Source organism: Primulina tabacum, chromosome 2, assembly GCF_025594145.1.
Source record: "Primulina tabacum isolate GXHZ01 chromosome 2, ASM2559414v2, whole genome shotgun sequence".
Classification (NCBI taxonomy): domain Eukaryota; kingdom Viridiplantae; phylum Streptophyta; class Magnoliopsida; order Lamiales; family Gesneriaceae; genus Primulina; species Primulina tabacum.
In genome coordinates, this window is record NC_134551.1 from 46,887,832 (window position 1) to 46,907,661 (window position 19,830).

Here is a 19,830-nt window from a genome sequence, read left to right on the forward strand (position 1 = left end):
TATACATATATACCTATATATATATATATATATATATGTATATATGTATGTATGTATATATATATATGTATGTATGTATAATGAAAGACTTTCCCTGCAAGTATGTATTAATAAAATAAGAATGAACATTATTTAACTTCAATATTTATTGATGATCACCACACGCCAAATTTTTTATAATATTATCCAAATCCAAATATTTTAAAAGCATGGTACAATTTACTGAGTCCACATTTAAGTCTAGTCTTTACTCACTAGCCTTTTGAGATTATTTGTGAAACGTTGATGATGGAATAAATATATCTCTTCCGTTATTGGATTTGACTTCTTCTTTTTTTAAAATTTTTTTTTAAAGTTTTGATATTTTAAATTATTGTTCTACAATCTTCAAATAATTCTGAGCTTTTGGCGCCGGTTCTTTCTAACTGGAGTTCTGTTTTAGTATCTGGAAAAAGGCATAACAATTTCTCTAATTGGATTGCTCCAAGTATTTTATTTGGCTATGGTTAGAAATAATTCTGAAGACATAATAAGAGAGATAGATATATAGATGGTATTTAATAAAAGTTCAGTTGTATATTTACAAGTACATAAGCATATTTACAATTCTATTGCAAAAGCCAACATAACACTATCATTGGAAAAATGATTATAATTTTTAGTTTACTGACTTATCTAATTTTAGATTTTGAAATTTGATTTCGGTACGTTAACTTTTTAATTTTCGACTATTTTGATATAATCGATGACGTGATATTTGACAAGTCAATAATTTTTAATGTCACGTCAGTATTTTTGTCAGCAATTTGAACAAATAGCTGAAAAATAAAAATTAATATAAAAAACAAAATTTTCAAAACTTAACAAATTAAAGGAATAAATAGAAGGAAAAAAACTATTCAATCCGCAGTCATTTACCATATTTAAAATTTACTGAGTTTGGAGTGACTATAAGAAGCCAATTGTACAATTCTAAAGCCCACTTTCACATTTTTGGTTATAAAATATGGGTCTGTGTGTGATGACAGTAGCAGACGACCTAACCCCACCGACTTGGATTATTTTTAGGCGACTGTTTGAATGGATCTTAGCTAGGCCAATTTTCGGCACTATAAAACAAGACTCCCGCTGCAGTATAATTTCATCTGTACAGAAACCGAACTTGCATGGCTTCCTTAAATTTCTTCTTTAAGTTAGCCTTTTTAGGGTGTTTTATTTTCGGTGTTGCAAAGGGACAGGGATTGAAAGTAGGGTATTACAAGGAAAAATGCCCGAACCTTGAATATATTGTCAAAGGGATTATATCCCAAGTCATACGTAAAGATCCCACTCTCGCAGCTCCTTTGTTAAGAATGCAATTTCATGATTGTTTCGTCAGGGTAATATATCTATATATTTTTATAGTCAAACTGCATCTTAATCTTCATATATATAATCTTGGTTAACCCTTGGTTCGTTTCTGATTTCTTAATTTTATTTCGATATTGATAAGTTCTATCTCACTTTTAATTTGAATTTTTTAAAAATAAAGATGTGAAGTTCTCTAGTCTACACAAAACTTGTTTATATCAAGTGGCTCGTTTATAATTATGTTTAACAAAATAATTTTGATATCTTTTAGGCTTAATACTTGCATGCATGTTCATTATTTGTGCAATATAATTATGAGGATAGATTCATTTAATCTTTATTTTTTATTCCAAAGTTCATTTACCTCTAGGCTTATTTCCCTCAATCTCTCACCGCGATCTCATCCAAAAATCGAATACTAACATTTCTTTCCCTTAGAGGACGAAAAACCTTATTGATGTCCAGCTTATGCATTCTAGATAGTCTATATATCTTGGTTTTTCTACAATGTATAAAAAATTAACAATCCTTTTATCGTCGTATTATCGTACGTCTATCTAGGGTTGTGATGGTTCGGTGTTGTTGGAGTCTCGTAATAAACAATCTGAGAAGGACGCTTTCCCAAATCTTAGCCTGAGAGGATTTGAAGTAATAGATCAAGTGAAGGCTGCGGTGGAGAAAGTTTGTCCCAACGTGGTTTCATGTGCTGACATACTAACCATCGTAGCCAGGGATGTCACCTTTCAGGTTTTTATTTATAATAAATTCTGTAATTTATATATATTTCTCTGGAACATCAGCTAGCTTTTTCATGGGTTTGATCATATTCATGTACTAATTTGAATCTTGGTTGTTTTCTATGCATGTACATGATCAGATTATGGGGCCACACTGGGAAGTCGAATTGGGACGAAAAGATGGAAAGGTTTCGATCTTGAATGAAGCCTTGACTCAATTAATACCACCTTCTGCAAACATTAATGCCTTGATTCAAGGATTTAAAAATAGAGGCTTAAGCGTCAAGGATCTTGTTGTATTATCAGGTACGTACTTCATTGATCTTTCCAACTCTATCAAACGAAATTAGGGTCTATTCAAGAGATCATGAAGTCGTTTGTTAAATCAAATTTTTTTTCAATTTTCTATGCAGTTTCTTCGAAAACTGAAATTTCAAATAGTTTATCAACTGAAATTCGTCTTTCAAAATAAAGAAGTTTTTATAAGTTCAATAGTTTTGATGCATCAACTAACCAGGTAGTCACACAATTGGAATATCTCATTGTTCGTCATTCGGCAACCGTCTCTATAACTTCACTGGCAGGAACGACGCGGATCCCACATTGGATCCAAATTACGTCGTAGAACTGAAGAGGAAATGTCCCGCCTGGAGATCTAAACTCCATAGTAGAGATGGATCCAGGGAGTTCCTTGAAATTCGACGTTTCATATTACACATTAGTGTCAAAAAGACGAGGACTTTTCGAATCGGATGCAGCCCTTTTAAATAACAAGGAGACAAGAGACTATCTCACCTATCAGTCTATTAAATATGGGCCTACTTTCTTCAAGGATTTCGGTGATTCCATGGTGAAAATGGGAAGAATTGGTGTGGTCACTGGAAAATACGCAGGTGAAATCAGGAAAGTTTGCACAAGGGTTAACTAAGAATCTAATGCGAAAACCCTCATCAACACAATATTTCTTCAAAATTAATTTTTTGAACAAATTTCCCAAAAACATTTACTATTTCTTTTTTGGCAATTTCTGGACTTTGATGTTCTTCGGTTTCTGTAAGTTCGGAGGAAATAAAGTACCCTTGTGAAATTAAGTACCTAAGACTCGACCATGTATGAACCAGCTTAATGAATATTGGTGCGTGTTCGTCTCTAAAAGTCGACAAAATTATTATTGTATTTGTAATTTGTGTGCTTTCATGGTGACTGTGTGAAATACTTAAATTGAATATTTGTTTGTCAATGTTATTTTTGTATATTTTGTACAAGTAACTTTGATTTGTCCAATTAAAAAGGAGGTATCTTAGTTTGCATAATTTTGTAAATAAACTCCAAATGATATTTGTTTGTTTGTTTTTTTTTTAAATGAATGCCAAATGATATTTGTGAATGTACTTTCATACTATTAGAAAAACTTATTAAATTTACTAATGTATAAAATAACCAATGTTTCACTCCTGAATCGCAAGCATATAGTGCGAAAAAACGAAAAGTCCTCGGGTTATCCTGCGCACTTCCAGCTCCACCTACTAAGTTTTTGGCGCCCCCAGTCTCAACCTCATCATGCTCACCTGCATCAATCACACCTAGTGAGTCTAAAGACTCAACACACCAGAACCGTTATAACAAATTACATATACATAACATGCGGCAGTGAAAAGTACTGTAATTAAAATAAAGTGAACTTAAACATAACTTAACATGACAAAGCATAAACGTATCCATAACATATCTCATCATATCAATATATACGTGTTTATTTCTTTATTTGAATTCAGATCATTAGTTGTGACTTTCGTATCAGCTATAGTCGATTGATCCATCTATGTATAACCGCTGTACACGGCAGCAGGGACATCAGCGAAAATTTTACCCATCCACTGAGCCTTGGCCTTACACGTTTGTGTTTGTATTCATGTTCGTATTAGTCACAATCAACTCCCCTCCTTAAAAAACATGTCATCGTATTCATCATTTATAAAAATCATGCATATATGTACATATTCTTAAAACCAGGCATACAACGTATTTTACGTATTTTCATAAAAAAATTCATGTTCATAATAACATATACATTTTAAACATGAAATTTTGGTGATCAGGGCGCTGCAAGAACTGCTAACTCGACCCGCGTGCAAAATGATCATTTTGCCCGTAGAAACCCTAAATGACCATTTTACCCCTGGACCTCAAAATTTCGATCCGAAACCAACCAAATCTATTAAAACATCTCAAAACATATTTATAATCATTTCTCAGACGTAACCTCGAGCCCATTTCGTAACTTTTACGATTCGTTAAAACTTGGATCGGGGTCCTCGTTTTAACCCGAATCAACCAGAAACTTAACCAAATCTTCCCAAATTTAAACCATGACTTATTCATACCCTACCAGCCTTTAAAAAACCTAAATCAGACCAACTATGACCCTCGTAAGACACTGAAACTGTGAGAACCGAAATTTTTGAAAAATGTAATTAATAAGTTGTAAGAAAATTTTAGTATGAGATTTTTATTATTTATTAAAGGAGATATGCTTATGGGAAATAATTGTTGGGAATCTTTATGGCAAAGTCAACAATACCTACACTAAGGCATGTTAATTTCGAAAATTTGGGGAATAAGATTTACAAGGTTGGGATACCATACAAGTTGAGAGGAATTAAGACATAAGGAGTACAAGCAAATTTCGAAATTCCCCTAGATTTAATGCCTAATTATTATAATGGTTAGATACTTGGTTTGTTGGAAGTAAATCATCAAGTTTATGCACAAAATCCCTTAATCTAGTATCAAAATTTTCGAGCCAAGCAAGGTGGGAAGAATCAAGGATTAAATCTCACAACTTAGATAGCTCAATTTTCGAAATATGGCAAGGATATTGGAATCAAATATTGAGGGATTTGAAGCAAATTTGGGCATGATTGGACTACCATATTGAGCTCCATCCTTCTCCCCTATAAATACCACACCATACCTAGCCCTCCTCACACCTAAATCTCGAAATACTTGCTGCAAATTTTCGAGAATTTCAGCAACTCTCCCTAGCGAAACTCTTCCCAAATATCGACTCAAAATCATCCGAGAAATCGAACCGAAGCGCTGCCCGGACAAGGAGCGAGGAGCGATCTAAATTCCAAAGCCAAGCAGCCACGTTTCTTTAGCAATCAAATACTGTAAGTGGGCTTGTTTTTAAACTTTAAAATTTCGGATTTGGGTATGCATGTTTTCGATTTTTACAAGAAAAATAAATAGTCGAGTACAATCTTCTTTCTACTCTTTTCGTGTAATTGTCATACGATTTCAAAAGCACTGTGAGGAGTCGACTGTATACGGGAGGGAATCCCAACCATGACTTACCCTTACGCGGTGGGGGACATAACCGCTATACGGCCTCGCCCCCTTAGATGAGTAAAAATTAGGGACTGACGTCAGTAAACCGTAGAAAGTAGATGAGTCGCAGTGCTGGGTCAAAGTTTATGCATGTGTTATGAAGTACGTATGAACTCATGATTTATGATTCGAAATTTATGCATGTTGTTTTATTGTGCTCGATATTCCCCCATTTGCTGAGTATTCCCAAATACTCACCCCCTTACAACCCTCCCCAGATAAGCCCGAAGAACAGATTGAGGAGGAAGAATCCGAGCAGTTTTGGGGATGGTGAATGCTCAAGGAAATCGATTATCTTTACGTTATTATTAATTAGATTTACGTTTTCGCATTAAAACTCTGTCGTCTTATTATTTTGGTAATTGTAAAGACAATGGTTATTTAATTTGAGATTATGATATATAAACTGGTTCGATTTATACTGTGCTACAAGAGGCTTGTTGTTGCGATTGTGTGATTGTTAAACAACGGCGGTGTCATTCCCGAGTTTCGGGGCGTGACAGAAACCTTGCTAGAATTTTGTTGCACCTGTGACCCTAACCCTAGTCGCACCATTGAAGGAAATCTTCAACCCTACGCCAAACCAACTTAGACCAGCCTCGAACCAGCCCTTCCTGAGCCCACTTCTGGACCCTCCTGGACCGACCTAGCCCTGGCCATCATCCCCATGCACGCCACCGTGCGGAAATCGCACGAAGCAAGCCAAAACTAACCACCCGAGACCAGACGTGTACGAGCTACTCCAGGTCGTATCCCAGACCCACCAAGGTCTACTTCACGTCTCTGGAACGTCCCATGCACCGGCGCCCTTCTCTTTTTCCGATCTAGCCGATATGCACCCATACACTACAAGAAAAAAAATACCTAAAGACAACGGTGAAAAACCGTTGTCGTATGTCCTGAAAAACTGTTGTTAAAATCTATGTGGTTAAAGGATTCGCTCAAAGACAACGATTTTGCATCCTTGTTGTAGCTAAAATTTGCGACGGTTTTTGAAAAGTCGTCGCAAATAAAATTAGCGACAGATTTAGCATAATCCGTCGCTAAAAGTAGCGACAAACTTTATGCCATAAAGACCGTCGTTAATTTTAGCGACGGTTTTTTCATGATTTTCGTTGCTAATATTTTCAGTAAAATAAAAAAAATCACTTTTAATAATTTAACAAATCTAAAAAAACTTACAATTTGACTATGCTAACAATATTCATGAACTTAACTAACACTTAAAAATTTGAGCGAAAAATTTACCCTAAATCGAAACTAAAATCGTGTAAGAGAGAAAAATTTGAAGTGTTGTGCAGTGATAAAATTGTGTAAGAGAGAAAAATTTTAAGTGTTGTGAAGTGGTGTGGAGGAAAATGGACCGAAAGTACGGATATTTATAGACAAACCGTCGCGAATAGCGACGGTAACTGCACAACCGACGCACATTTTAAATTTGCGACGGTTTTGCTTTTAACCGTCGCTATATTAGCGACAGTTTTGCTAAACTCGTCACTAAAATTAGCAACGGTTTTAGAAAACCCGTCGCTAATTTAAAACATGCGACGATTTTACTTAAACAGTCGCTATATATAGCGACAGATTATATATCGTCGCTAAATTTAGAGACGGTTTTAAGCAAAATCGTCGTTATTTTTAAATTTGTGACGGGTTTGCTGTAACAGTCGCTAATTTTAGCGACGGTTTTAGCAAAACCGTCGCTAAATATGGCAACAGTTTTTCCAAACTGTTGTTATTTGTCCAAAAAACGCTAATCGACAATAGTTTTAGTAAAAACCGTTGTCGTATGTGTATTGTTGATTTGGTTTTTTCTTGTAGCGATACGAGCCAAACCGATCGGCCCCTTGTCTAGACATGATCCGATGTGCTCTCAACCTTAGGCACCTTAGATCTCAACTGTGTACAGCCCCTTGGAACCTAGATCTAGCATTCCCTTGCACACACAAGAGAAAACATGAACATCATGACCAAGAGCATGCAAATTTTCGTGCAAAAATAGTATAAAACCAACACAACATAATAGTTCTAAGGTTTCTCCTGCAAAAACATACAAATCAACATATATTGATATGAATGATGAGAAAAACGAGGTATAGGGCATGCATTTGCGTAATTACGCTACAAAACCTCGATATAATCGCGTAGAACGAACATTAGAGGGACGTGAATGAGTTATTTTGAAAAAGCTTAAGAGAAACCAAGAGGAAGCTGCTGAACTTTTCGAAATATTGCTGCTGGAGGTTATGAGAGGGGCGGCCGAATTGTTAGTGTGTATTTAGGGTTTTTGAGAGGGAGGTTAGATATAATATAATTAGTCTAATGGATCCTTAATTAAAAATAATGACATTAAGAAGGATTTTAGGCTTATTATGTATTAAAATAGTCATATTAATCCCAAAAAACACTTTCGTAAAATATTTCGTTTAGGTACATTTTTTGAAAATTTTGCTCGAATCCCTCGAAAAATCCCCCGACTTGTTAAAATTTACGTACTGGTTTAAAATATGACGCGATGAGTAAAAATACTCTACAAAAGCCCATTTTCGAAAATCTCATATATATACATCATATATTAAATAATTAAAAATAATTATTCAATAAAAATATTTTTCTTTAACTGTCCTACGTCTCCATTCCTCTTTCAATCATAAAATACTACTAAAAGTCCCTATAGCATGCCATCTTAATGAAACAAGAAATAAAACATATATTCAATTCATGATCATGCATTTAATGCATTAAAAATAATTAAACACATATTTTAACAAAATCCTAGATTGCATGCAGTCAAGTTACGTCGTTCTTATTTTCTAGACCTGACATATATATATATATATATATATATACACATTTAAAGATAAACACTATTGATAAATAAATTATATATAACGAACGGTATGTGTGTGTGCTAGCTTTACAATAGTTGTCTTATATGCAATATGCCGTGGGTGCATTTAAATATCAATTTTTTTTTTTTAAAAGATGGCATATGTAGTTTATAATCTACAATTTGGTCTTACCAAAGAGTATAGTTAATCAGCAAATTAAGAGTAGTCAAATTTATATATATTTTCAAAAAAATTTAAAATCTTCCTTAACATGTCCGACGTACCGTATTATATACTAATGTAGGATGATGATTAGAGGACTTGTTTAATAAAATCTGTCCGATTCTTTCGGTGGATAAATGAAATTTTGTCAGTCAATTATAAAACAATTGTTAATTAGGTTTGACCGAGTAAAAGTCTAGTACAAAAATTCTTGTGACGTGGTCTCACATGTCAATTTTGTGAGACGTGTATTTTATTTAGGTGACTCATAAAAAAAATATTACTTATTATTGTAAATATGATCAAGATGACTCGTCTTACGAATAAAGATCTGTTATACTATCTCAGAAGAGACCTACTCGTCTAGATATGTGGAAGCCATCGTCACGTACGTTAATATCTTTCTTAATAAACTTACATAATCTCTAAAATTAAATAAATAAACATGAAATTTCAGACTTTTTTTAATGAATTTGAACCGTTATATTAGCAGAATTATTAATGGGATTAGACGGAGTCTCAACCACCATGTCTTGTGACGTATCACATGTTGAATATGAGACATAATGATTTATAAATATAAACAGGGATAATGATCCGTTTAGAATTTTGGATTTTGGATGGCCTTCACAATCTCAGTAATTTACAACTCATCCATCATTTTAGTTAGGAAAAACTGCAATTTTCGTCATGTATGTTTACTTTTTTCGTAATTTTGATTATTTAGTTGTCTAAATTGTGTTTTATTAATGTATCTTTCAATTCTGGTAATTTTAATTTTTTTTAATCTGGAGTACTTATGTGGCATGATCGATTATTTCGGTTGGGAATTCTAGCAATTATAATAGGTCAAGTTAAATTAATCCGCGGTAGGATTATACTTTGTGAAAATTCAAATTTCAAACAAATGATTATGATATACAATGTTACCAAACTGAAATTTATTGAGACATATTAGATTAATCAAATAAGAATTATTCAAAGTCACGATGAAATTCCGTATCGTAATTATTAATTTATTTTTGGAATTAAAAATCATATTTTATTTAACAATCTAATTATTTCTAATTGAATTTAATTAAACAAAAACACATTCAAACACTATAGAATTCCAGCTTTCGCCTAAAATCACACACAGAAATCAAATAATATTTCTATTCGGTTAACCACTTGTTGATCGATATTTTTGAAGCTATCTTTAATATATTCTTTTTTGGTTCAAGATCAAACAACTCACATGCAAATGATTGACCAAATTAAATGTAAGAAACTTAACTAAAATCAATAGTTTGGTCCTATCGTACCCTAGTCAAAACAAGACTACTCCATAAAATCAAATCTAATATTTGAGTTCATAATAAAATAAATAAATAAGAAAAATATAAATCTCAGCGATTACTTGTTGATCTTGCTTCTCAAGTGCGTCTCTTTCTAGAAAGCTCCAAGCCTTAGCCGCCAAGAGCTGTGTTGCCAATAGTTGCAAAAGCCGCAAAAAGTCCTCTCATTAATTCCAAGATACGTATTTACTTTTTTCATACAAAAATTCCCTCAAAACAATTAATTTTCACCAAACATTAGTCTAAAAAACTGAACCTAACATGAATTTCCTTCCTTTCATATTTATTTCCTAATTTTAAATGCTTTTGCACTAACTCTAAAAAATCAAGTGAGAGTTAGTGCATGAGCTAAAATTTGGGTAGCTGTTGCGAGACTTTTAAAATAACACAAATGTGGGTTAATTGTCTGCCTTTGACACATCATTCTCTAAGCCTTTGACGCACAATGTGGGCTAATTGTTTTCCTGGGACGCTAGGAATAAGATTGATGTATTGAGTAGACTCGAAATGGTCAAACGATCCAAAAATCGCCTCATTCATGTCTAAGTCACTATCATCCATATTTTCGGTTAAGTTCCGAAATCACCTAATTACATAGACGGTGTCTCACAATTTGATGCAGAACTAGTTTATGTCTAAGTTCCTCGGTTACAACTACGGATCCTTTCACTCAAATGTAGGTGTAAAACAATCTCACGAGTGATTAAAATCTAACAAATGAATCGGTCAGATTGAATTAAAAGAAGTCAGATTTTATGCTGTAGGATTCTACATTAAAGTGCATGGTAAGTGATATGATATGAAACGAACAACCAACTCCTCACACTTACAAAATCGATGCTATCCTCAGTATCATGCTACGATGAAATAGAAACAAGAAACAAAAAACAACAGAAGTACTTCCGTGGTAGAATTATTCGTGAGGCTTTGAAAAATCATGGGAAGGAAGGAAAAAAATGGTCGCCTGCAAATAATAAACGTCACCACAAGACAAACGAACATGCGTAAAAGGAACATTGAGGCACCCAGGCAAGGACGGGGCCAATGGGGGGCCGGTGTGTGCGACCGCCCTCCTCAATTGTTTAATTTTTTATTGATTAGAGACCTAAAAATAATTTTTTTTCATTTTCCTCTCTTACTCTGCTCTGTCCCCACTAAATTTTCCTCACCCTCTATTTCCTTGCTCCGTCTCTACACACAGGACACTAAATAGAACTTAGAAGTTAGAACCATCAAATTGTTTACTGGATACATTAAATGCTGTATAACGTTAAACTCTTTCTGTCCGTTTTAATTTTTTTCAATATTAGATTATATGCAACACTTCGTTGTTTTCTACTGATTCTGCATAGGTTGTCCATTTATTCATGTGTTTGCATTGAACGATAAATAATAAATTGAGTAATTTAAGGTGTTGATAGATTTCTACCGACATTTGCATAATTTAACATATTTCTAAAGATTTTCACATAATCTTGTAGATTTATTTTGTATGACTTTTATTGACATTTGTAAATTTTTTCATAAAGTCCTGCCTATATATATATATATATATATATATATATATATATATATATTCAAGTTAATGAAAAAATATCATGCATGAATTTTGAATTATAATCAAAATCAACCCATAGATTAACTAAAATTACAGAAAATAATTAAACATCAAATTTTATATAATAATTAATAAAACAATAAATTTTACTAATTTAAAATATTTATTATTTTCAATTTATAGGTCAATAAAATATTTTTTTTGTTATGTAGTGTATTAATTTTTTAATAAATATAATTTTAAATTTTATGAGTTTTTGTGACTAGAACTCCAAAAATAAAATGTACGATGTTAATAATTTTGATTTAAAACTATTGTTAGCAATAAAAAAATATGTTTTTAAAAGCACAAATAAATGGAAAAGTATATGGATGAGAAAATAATTAAAATTTTAGTATTTGTATTGAGCATATGAGTTGGGGACATTTCCCAATTAAATGTGCATCAAAGTCTTTAGATTGAATCAAATACATTTTTTGACATTTTATTGTGGTACCTTAGGTTTTAATTCTTGTACTTAATAGAATTTTATTGACTCATTACTTATTACAAGTCTATTGACATTTTGAATACCTATAGACTTTTGTACAGTTATTAAAAGTCAAGTTTGAATACCACATGACTTTTTAAAATTTTACAAAAGTTTACATTGAATACCATTAAACTTTTATTGATTACATAAAAATCTAGATTGAATACCTCTAAATTTTTAAACTTCATAAAAGTTTAGAACCAATATACCCCCTTCAAGAAAAATAATTATATAATTTGCCAAATTAGACGGAACGAATAAATCTGTATATTTCTTATTTAGGACCGATACTCTCTTACATGACTTATATAGAAAGAATAAAACATATATTGTACACATTAAAAATTATCTAAACAAAGTAAAGGGAAACGACAATATTTTTTCTTCTCAGTTTAAAATATTGAGTGTCGTATCGCTTTATTTTTTCATTTATTTTGTTTAGATTTATTTTGATGTGTGAAATATGATTTTATTCTTACTAGATGAGATACGTAGAAGAGCATTGATGCCAAATAAATAATATGCGAATGAGTTAGCGGCTTTTGGCAAAAAAACAAGGACTAAAACAAAAAAAAATCCAAATTAGTGGATGAAAACGAAACACTGATAGGTTATATGACCAAAATCCAAAACAAACCCAGTTACAAAGACTAAAATAGCAGTTGTCCCATTGATTTAGTATAATAAGGGTCCGTTTGGTGTGTGTGATGGGATAACTAAATGATTAATAATTTGATTGATATGTAGTTGATAAGGAATGATGTGTAATATTGTTTGATTAATTATTTCATGTATGGTACACTTTTTGTTAGTTGGATAATATTTTGTTTGACTAACATGCCCTCTACTACCTTAATGTAATTCCAATATTACCCTTGAAAACACAAACCATATGCCACAATCGAAGTTGACAAAATTAAATACCCTACTTTGTGGACAGAAGGTAGAAAAGAATTTTTTTTCAACTCTCCCCTTGAAGATGTTGTGGACGGCGTTATTTCTTCTTCACCTGCAGTGCTTCTTAGGAAATGAATGGTGAAAGGACGAAGCACGATTCATCGATGACTTGCGATTCTGCTTGTTAAAAGTATTTTCATATCTGCAAATACTGGTAACTTATTTTTACCGTTTTACACAAACCACACAACTTATAGATCTGAAGATGGCAGGTTTCAATCTGTGGGAGATGGATGGTTGTTGTAAGTAATATCTTCGTTGCAAACTTCTGATTTAATATTTTTTTTTACGGAGACGAAATTATAAATCTGTTCGGAAGCTGTCGTGCAAAGCCCGGCGAAGGAAAAATTGGAAGTTAGGAATTCCTATTTCTGAGTAAGCTTTGATTTTCAGTAATTTTCGTATTTTTATTTGTTCTAACAATTTTTTTGTGTAAATTTTAATTTAGATTTTTTAGTGGTTGACTATGAACTCATTCCATGTTGATATAGTAGTTACATTTTGTTTGAGAAAAGTGGTAATCTTGACTTTTTTTAAACTGGAGAAAATTTTATTGAAGTAATAATATTAATTACTTTTGTATACAGAACAAGTGTTAGTTTCGTTTCGAACTTGTTGACTTGCCGTGAAAACCCATTTGAAGAACACATATGAACACATATGCTAGGTTGTTGATTGCAACAACAATCTTATCATCTCCTTCACTTATTTTTTTCCGTTTCTTGGACTTCACCTTGCTACCTACACTCGGGGTCGATGGTGATGTATGTTTTACGGACATTGATTCTCCATCTCCTTCCACGGGCCGATAAATATCTTCCATCTCCACTTCGACATCATTATGTACTTGTTCTGTCAAATTTAACACATCATGGACAGCAGCTACAAAACTCTCCGCTCGGCTACCCGTTGCCCTATCATTACCAAAAATTTCACACTAGTCTTCATAGTACGGCCACCGCTTGTATCGCATAACACGTACACTATTGTCCACCTACAAAATGTTTTGGCAAGGACATCACATAATGCTAACAAAAGCGAATGTAAACAGTTTCACGGAAACAAAGTACCTTCAATTGTGCTTCCCACGCCTCATTTGTAGCATCAAGCATGTTTTCCGTATGATTCCAACCAATTCCAATTTTCGCTAACATAGACGACAAAGAACGGTAGTTTTTCTTCCACACGTGGATTTTGGAAGTTATATGTGGATGGCCGCGTATATCAGTATCCGAAAACGCACTTTTCATGGCCGATTCCAATAAAGGTAAATAGCCGTTACGAAATCCATTTTCACTTTTATATCCTTTGCTTATTACATCTTTCAAAGCTACAATTAGCACATCTTCCTCAGGTGTTGTCCAACAATGACGCGACTTATCCGCCTTTTTACCTTGGCAATTAATGCTCTCGTTTGTTGCTAAGCTATCCATCGCTTCAGATATTCCTTTGATGTTTTCCTGGAAAAAAAAAAAGACCAGAGTTATATGAACAAAAATTGAGTTATAAAATGGTATACAGAAGAGCACATGTTAACAACAAATTATGTACGAAATGTTTTGGAATTTCATAACAAATACTTGATACACAACATTTATACATCCAGAGTTCCAAACATAAACAAACAACATCAGTATATTAATTGCAAAGGAAAGTAAGTTTACAAACACAATACAAAATCAGCCACAACTTTTTATTAGTTGTCGTGGTACATCGACATTGCAAAGTTATCTCTCCACGTATCCCACGCATTTGAGGAATTGAAATTGTCAACGAAATCATCATCTGTCTCGAAAGGTGGGTTGAGGGTGTCATCTTCCATGTCCTCGAGAAGATTGTCCGGCATCTGAGATCGAATGAAATTGTGTAGCAAAATGCAAGCCATAATGATTCGATTCTGAGTTTTCAGAGGGTAGAAACAAGGACTCCGCATGATAGCCCATCTTTTCTTAAGCAAACCAAAAGCTCTTTCTATTACGTTTCTCGCTTTGCTGTGTCTCCAATTGAAGAGCTCTTTAAAATTCTGTGGGTAACATGTGCGATTGCCCCAAGCATCCCTATGATATGGTACTCGTCTATATGGGGTCAAAAATCCATGTACGTTTGCGTATCCGTTGTTACACAAGTAATAACAACCTACAATTAAAGGCAAATATTCATTTCAATACGTAATGTTGATTTTAATTCATGATAACATGAATACTACATATTGAACTGATACCACAATTTAAAAAAATAATATTTTAACCTCTTTGAACTTTTAGTCCATCCTCCCAAGTTAATGCATCACGAAGAACTCTTGCATCTGCGGCCGATCCTTCCCATCCACATAGTGCGTAAATGAAGTTCATATCCCGGTTGCACACACCCAAGACATTAACGGCAATGGTTCCTTTTCTAGTTCTATACTTTCCCTTTTCAGAAATTGGTACATGACCGTTTACTTAGGTACCATCCAATGCACCAACACAGCCCTGCAAACAAAAAATGTGTTTTAAACAATTATGTGTCAATGTCGGTATTGCACATCATTATGCTTGACAATTAAGTATTACCTTGAACCACTTCCATGTCTCATCGGTGCAGGTATCATCGATTGCAGAAGGCCTCACAAGCAATATAGTATGTAACTTGAGGACCGAGCCTAGAACTTCATGGAAATGAGCGCTAATTGTTTGACCGCTTCGTACATAATCATGACCAATTATTCGATTCTTCTTATGATGTGCCAAAATAGACAAAAACATTGCCACTTTTTCTTCAATCCTAACATATCTAGAATCTCCCAGCCCCCCGACATGAGTTAGCAAGTAACATAAATGGGCAAATGCATTTCTTTTCATCCTCAAATTGACAACACATTGAACATCTCCAATTTCGATAATCCTATGCAAATGGTTTATTTGTGCAGTCAGTCGTTGTGTCATGGAGTAGTAAGATGATGTTCTACGTACTTGACTTCGTCTTCTTCCGAGTAATCTCGTACGATATCGTATTAACAGATATACCATAAAAAACGTACGAATCATCATGTGTTGCAGCAGCACAAACAATATAGCGTAACGACGTCTACTGTCCATTCCCAACGTTACTTCGAGAGAGAGAAAATCTTTTTAAAAAAATATCTTAAACTGCAGCAAAATTGGTTAATAAAAATTTGAAGTGTAGTACATCACTCTAATTTGCTTCATTACAACAACGAAATCATGTTACGTGAACAATATATCTGCGTCATTGGGATTTCATCACGAAAAGAGCCATGTCACATAAACAGAATATCAAAAAGTATGAGGGGACCAAAAATTCAACTCACAAATATGAGATATTTAAAGTTTCGTCACTAAAGCCGGAAAACAAAATATTACGTTCATACAAATTTAGAAAATTAATATATGCTACTGGAAATGTTGACCAAATAAAAACTGCTAATACCTTATTTACCGAGCTTTCCTGCACCGTCATGCTCTAACGAGATGCGTAATTCCAGCAAATGTTTATGACATATATATTATCGAATCTTATATATTATCGAATCTAAAACACTTTTCATAACAAATTCACAAAACTTTCGGAATCGATTTATTCGTGGTAAGCAAATAAAGAACGACAAGCTTCGAAATTTCACCTACGAAACAGGTGGATCTGTCTTCAGATCTGTTCTCCGATGTTGTTGGTTGTCTTCAATCCTTCCATTTGAAAGCTACTGTTTCAGAGGTGGGTTGGCTAAGAAAGATCCGCCGGCAATGAGATTGTGAGAGAAGATATGATTAAGAATTGTCAAATTTGGTTGATTTAATAATGCAGGGACAATTTCGTATTTTCCCAACAATTTGCTTTTGTACTTGAGAAGGATTGATGTAATACCTGGCAAATGGGTGGACCGATTTTCCCACACAAACAGTAAAGTAATATGTGATATTGACAGTCAATATATTTAAAATCGAGTCAAACATTGGATATAAAATCTATCAACATTTAGTCCAATCCTACCAAACGGGCCCTAAGATTATACAGAAACAAATTAATTCTCTCTTCCGGTTAATTTATTTAACTTCTAGAAGAAAAATAGAATTGATTAAACCATCACTTTTCACAAGTGAATCGATTTATATAAATCAATTATATTGAACTACAAACGCATAAATACCTGAAAAATCCAATCAAATCTCTAAGGGGAAAAGGAACCAATTATGCGAATCTACTAAAAACTCTAGCAATTTCAGTGGAAGTTGAATCAGGCTGCTTGCCCTGCTTGTTGATGTAGTTTTGTTTCTTCTTGTACCGTAGCGCGTGCATATACATAATATGCAACTGCGAAAAGTGCGTGTAGGAAGCACAAAACCCCTCCAATGGACAGCAGTCGATGATGGTCTATTCCGCAATCTTTTCTTGATTTTGAGTTGGCCAATGTTCCCGAGATTAGCAGCATAAGTGCAATGCCAAGTGTTATCCTGTTTCACACATATTACAGTCGGTCTCGTGCTTAATTATTTGTGGATAAAATAGAACAATTATTGAATTTTACGATGTAAAGCATAAGAAAACTAGCACACACATATATATATAACTGCTCGCAGAAGACGTGGTAATTATATCTACTCATGCATAAAATGTGTTTCCTAACTGGTGTAGGAGAAAAAATAAAGTAACATTAATGAAATTATGGACTGTACCCGGTTAGATAGGTATTCTACCAGGTATTGGAAAATTTATTCTCACATTTTATTCGAAGATTAAGTACCATGAGGAGATGTGAGAAGCAAAGGCTAGCTGCTTGTTAGGCGAGGCTCGATCCAGTTCCTCTTTGGACATAACGAGCACACAACCTACTAGTAAATTTGTTATAACGTGCGCGAAAAACAAGAGCCCAACTGCAGCTAATCCAAGATTGAAAGCCTGGTTGCTGGTGTCTCGGCATTCAACAATCCACACCCTCAGAGTTTTAACCTGTCCATCACAATTAAACTACTATTTATGTGGCAAGCAAACAGGTCAGGAATGGAAAATATATATGTGTCCAACTTTGACACAAACCTTGTTCTGAGCAATCTCGGCTTGGATACCGAGGACTCCTGCTACAATGTCCAAAATCATGATGAGAAGACAAACGAGGAAGCCAATGTTCTTTGCCATGATTTAATTTCTAGAGATGCAGAAGACCACTATTTAGTCTGATCAAGCCGGTGGAACATTTGTTCTTTGTCATAACCTGAAAATTCATGTGATTTTTCCTTCAGATATTCCTTCCTCCATGCATGGGAATCGGAATAAAGTGGATGAAGCCCTAATGGACAGCTTGACAAATGCCTCAGCTGACATGTGAAATATTAGCTGTCTTACCTCCGGGGAAAAGGTTTCTTTTGTCCTGGAATCGCTTTACATTGGTTTTATATATACACACATTATACATACTCACACATAGATATATATATACAACCGATGGATTCCTTTCTTTGGCCACTAGAAAAGTAGCTAGTGCATTAAGAAATTAAATGTTTTCGTTTTCGTTGTCTATGGATTCATTTTGGTGGAGCTAATATTTTTAGTATATAATTTGAAAGTATTTGTTTGATTAAATCAATAAAAAATCATTTATATTTTTATTCTATCGGACAAGTCTAGTACGTAGGCCCTTTCTCTTTGGAAAAATATATTATTTTTTATTATTCTTTTGCCTTAATTAGCTAAAATTTATCTCCTATATATCCCAACTTTTTCTTCCATGTAACTAATTTTAAGTTGGCATACTTAACATAAATCTTATACGTACATAGGTTCCATTCAAGTCCTATACCTATCGTACGCAAGTGAAACAAGTATCATATACCGTCGACACATACAACCCGACTGACATCAACAATCTTAAATTCCAAGCAATTGCACATGAAAAAAGATGAATCCAACAGCATAAAACTAAGCCAAAAGCTCGTTTATTCCTTTCTTTTCATTTCAAATTACTCAGAACAAGCATTCTCTAACATGCTCTTTTCATCCCATTAATGGAACAAATTTATAAACAACCCCTTCTGCATTTCACCACAGTAACCTCAACCCATTGTCATTTTCATATTCGGCCGGCAAAATGTGGACCGAGAACAGAATTCCGACCCAATCCACACCGGAAAACAGAACCATGCAACGGCACCACACCGCCCGATACTACGCCCACCGTGTGAAAGAAAGTCTCACCACTCGAGTTTCAAAACTTATCTGCACCATTTTTTTGACACTCCTCTTCCTTGTGGGCATCATTTCCTTCATCCTGTGGCTCAGTTTGCGCCCCCACCGCCCCAGATTCCACATCGAAGAATTCTCCATCCCCGCACTGGTCCAAGACAGCGGGTTCCAGAACGCGCAGATAATCTACAACGTCACGGCCCGGAATGCCAACCAGAATATTGGTATTTACTATGATTCAATGCAGGTTACAGTTTATTACCAAGATCAGAGCATAGGAAGTTCGCCGGTGTTGTCTTCATTTTATCAAAAGCCTAAAAATACCACCATTATCGCCGGAACACTAAGAGGCGCCTCCCTAACAGTGAATAGCGAGCGATGGGAGCAATTCATGGCGACCCGAGCTCAGGGCCAGGCGGTTTTCCGGCTCGATGTCGTGTCTGTTATACGGTTCAAGATATCGAGTTGGGATAGCAAGCACCATAAGATGCACGCGGATTGTCCGGTCGGGGTTGGACCGGATGGTTTGATATTGCCGATTTATAAGGATAAAAGGTGTTCGGTTTATTTCAGTTAATTTTAATTTCTGAATAACGCAGAAGTAATCCTCTTTTACGGTTTTAAATTTGTTTTGATGCGAACATTCTGATAACTATTTCTTCATTTTAATTTTTAATGACCTTCTATTTTTTTTTAGTTGTTGTATTTAAAGTTTTAAACATTATGTAAATTCAAATAT

The 19,830-nt window shown here is 34.1% G+C and overlaps 3 protein-coding genes and 1 pseudogene across 6 annotated transcripts; 2 read left to right on the plus strand and 2 right to left on the minus strand.

Moving 5' to 3' along the window:
- Positions 1-1,125: 1,125 nt before the first annotated feature.
- LOC142537962 (peroxidase 27-like) lies at positions 1,126-3,332 on the plus strand (annotated as a pseudogene).
- Positions 3,333-13,582: 10,250 nt separating this feature from the next.
- On the minus strand, positions 13,583-18,296 carry LOC142533044 (protein DESIGUAL 2-like). Of its 4 annotated transcripts, XR_012816668.1 has the most exons (6): positions 18,255-18,296; positions 17,949-18,123; positions 17,656-17,861; positions 16,540-17,365; positions 13,985-14,374; positions 13,583-13,908 (listed from the first exon to the last, which is right to left on the minus strand). XR_012816668.1 is itself a non-coding variant. In XM_075639644.1 (3 exons), exons 1-3 carry the CDS (start codon positions 18,045-18,047, stop codon positions 17,149-17,151), a joined length of 522 nt encoding a protein of 173 aa, XP_075495759.1. In that variant the 5' UTR covers positions 18,048-18,284; the 3' UTR covers positions 15,807-17,148. The 4 variants fall into 4 exon arrangements, 1 of the variants encoding a protein (XP_075495759.1); XR_012816666.1 differs by having other exon boundaries at positions 17,949-18,284; XR_012816670.1 differs by lacking the exons at positions 13,583-13,908; positions 13,985-14,374 and adding an exon at positions 15,807-16,045 and having other exon boundaries at positions 17,949-18,284.
- Positions 13,852-15,841, minus strand: LOC142537781 (uncharacterized). Its single transcript, XM_075643276.1, has 6 exons — positions 15,470-15,841; positions 15,367-15,388; positions 15,163-15,231; positions 14,689-15,050; positions 13,985-14,374; positions 13,852-13,908 (listed from the first exon to the last, which is right to left on the minus strand). The coding sequence occupies exons 1-6, from the start codon at positions 15,839-15,841 to the stop codon at positions 13,852-13,854; spliced, it is 1,272 nt and encodes a 423-aa protein (XP_075499391.1).
- A 482-nt stretch (positions 18,297-18,778) lies between the features above and the next one.
- On the plus strand, positions 18,779-19,766 carry LOC142537963 (NDR1/HIN1-like protein 3). The gene has a single exon (XM_075643414.1). The coding sequence runs from the start codon at positions 18,997-18,999 to the stop codon at positions 19,666-19,668; it is 672 nt and encodes a 223-aa protein (XP_075499529.1). The 5' UTR covers positions 18,779-18,996; the 3' UTR covers positions 19,669-19,766.
- Positions 19,767-19,830: the final 64 nt, after the last annotated feature.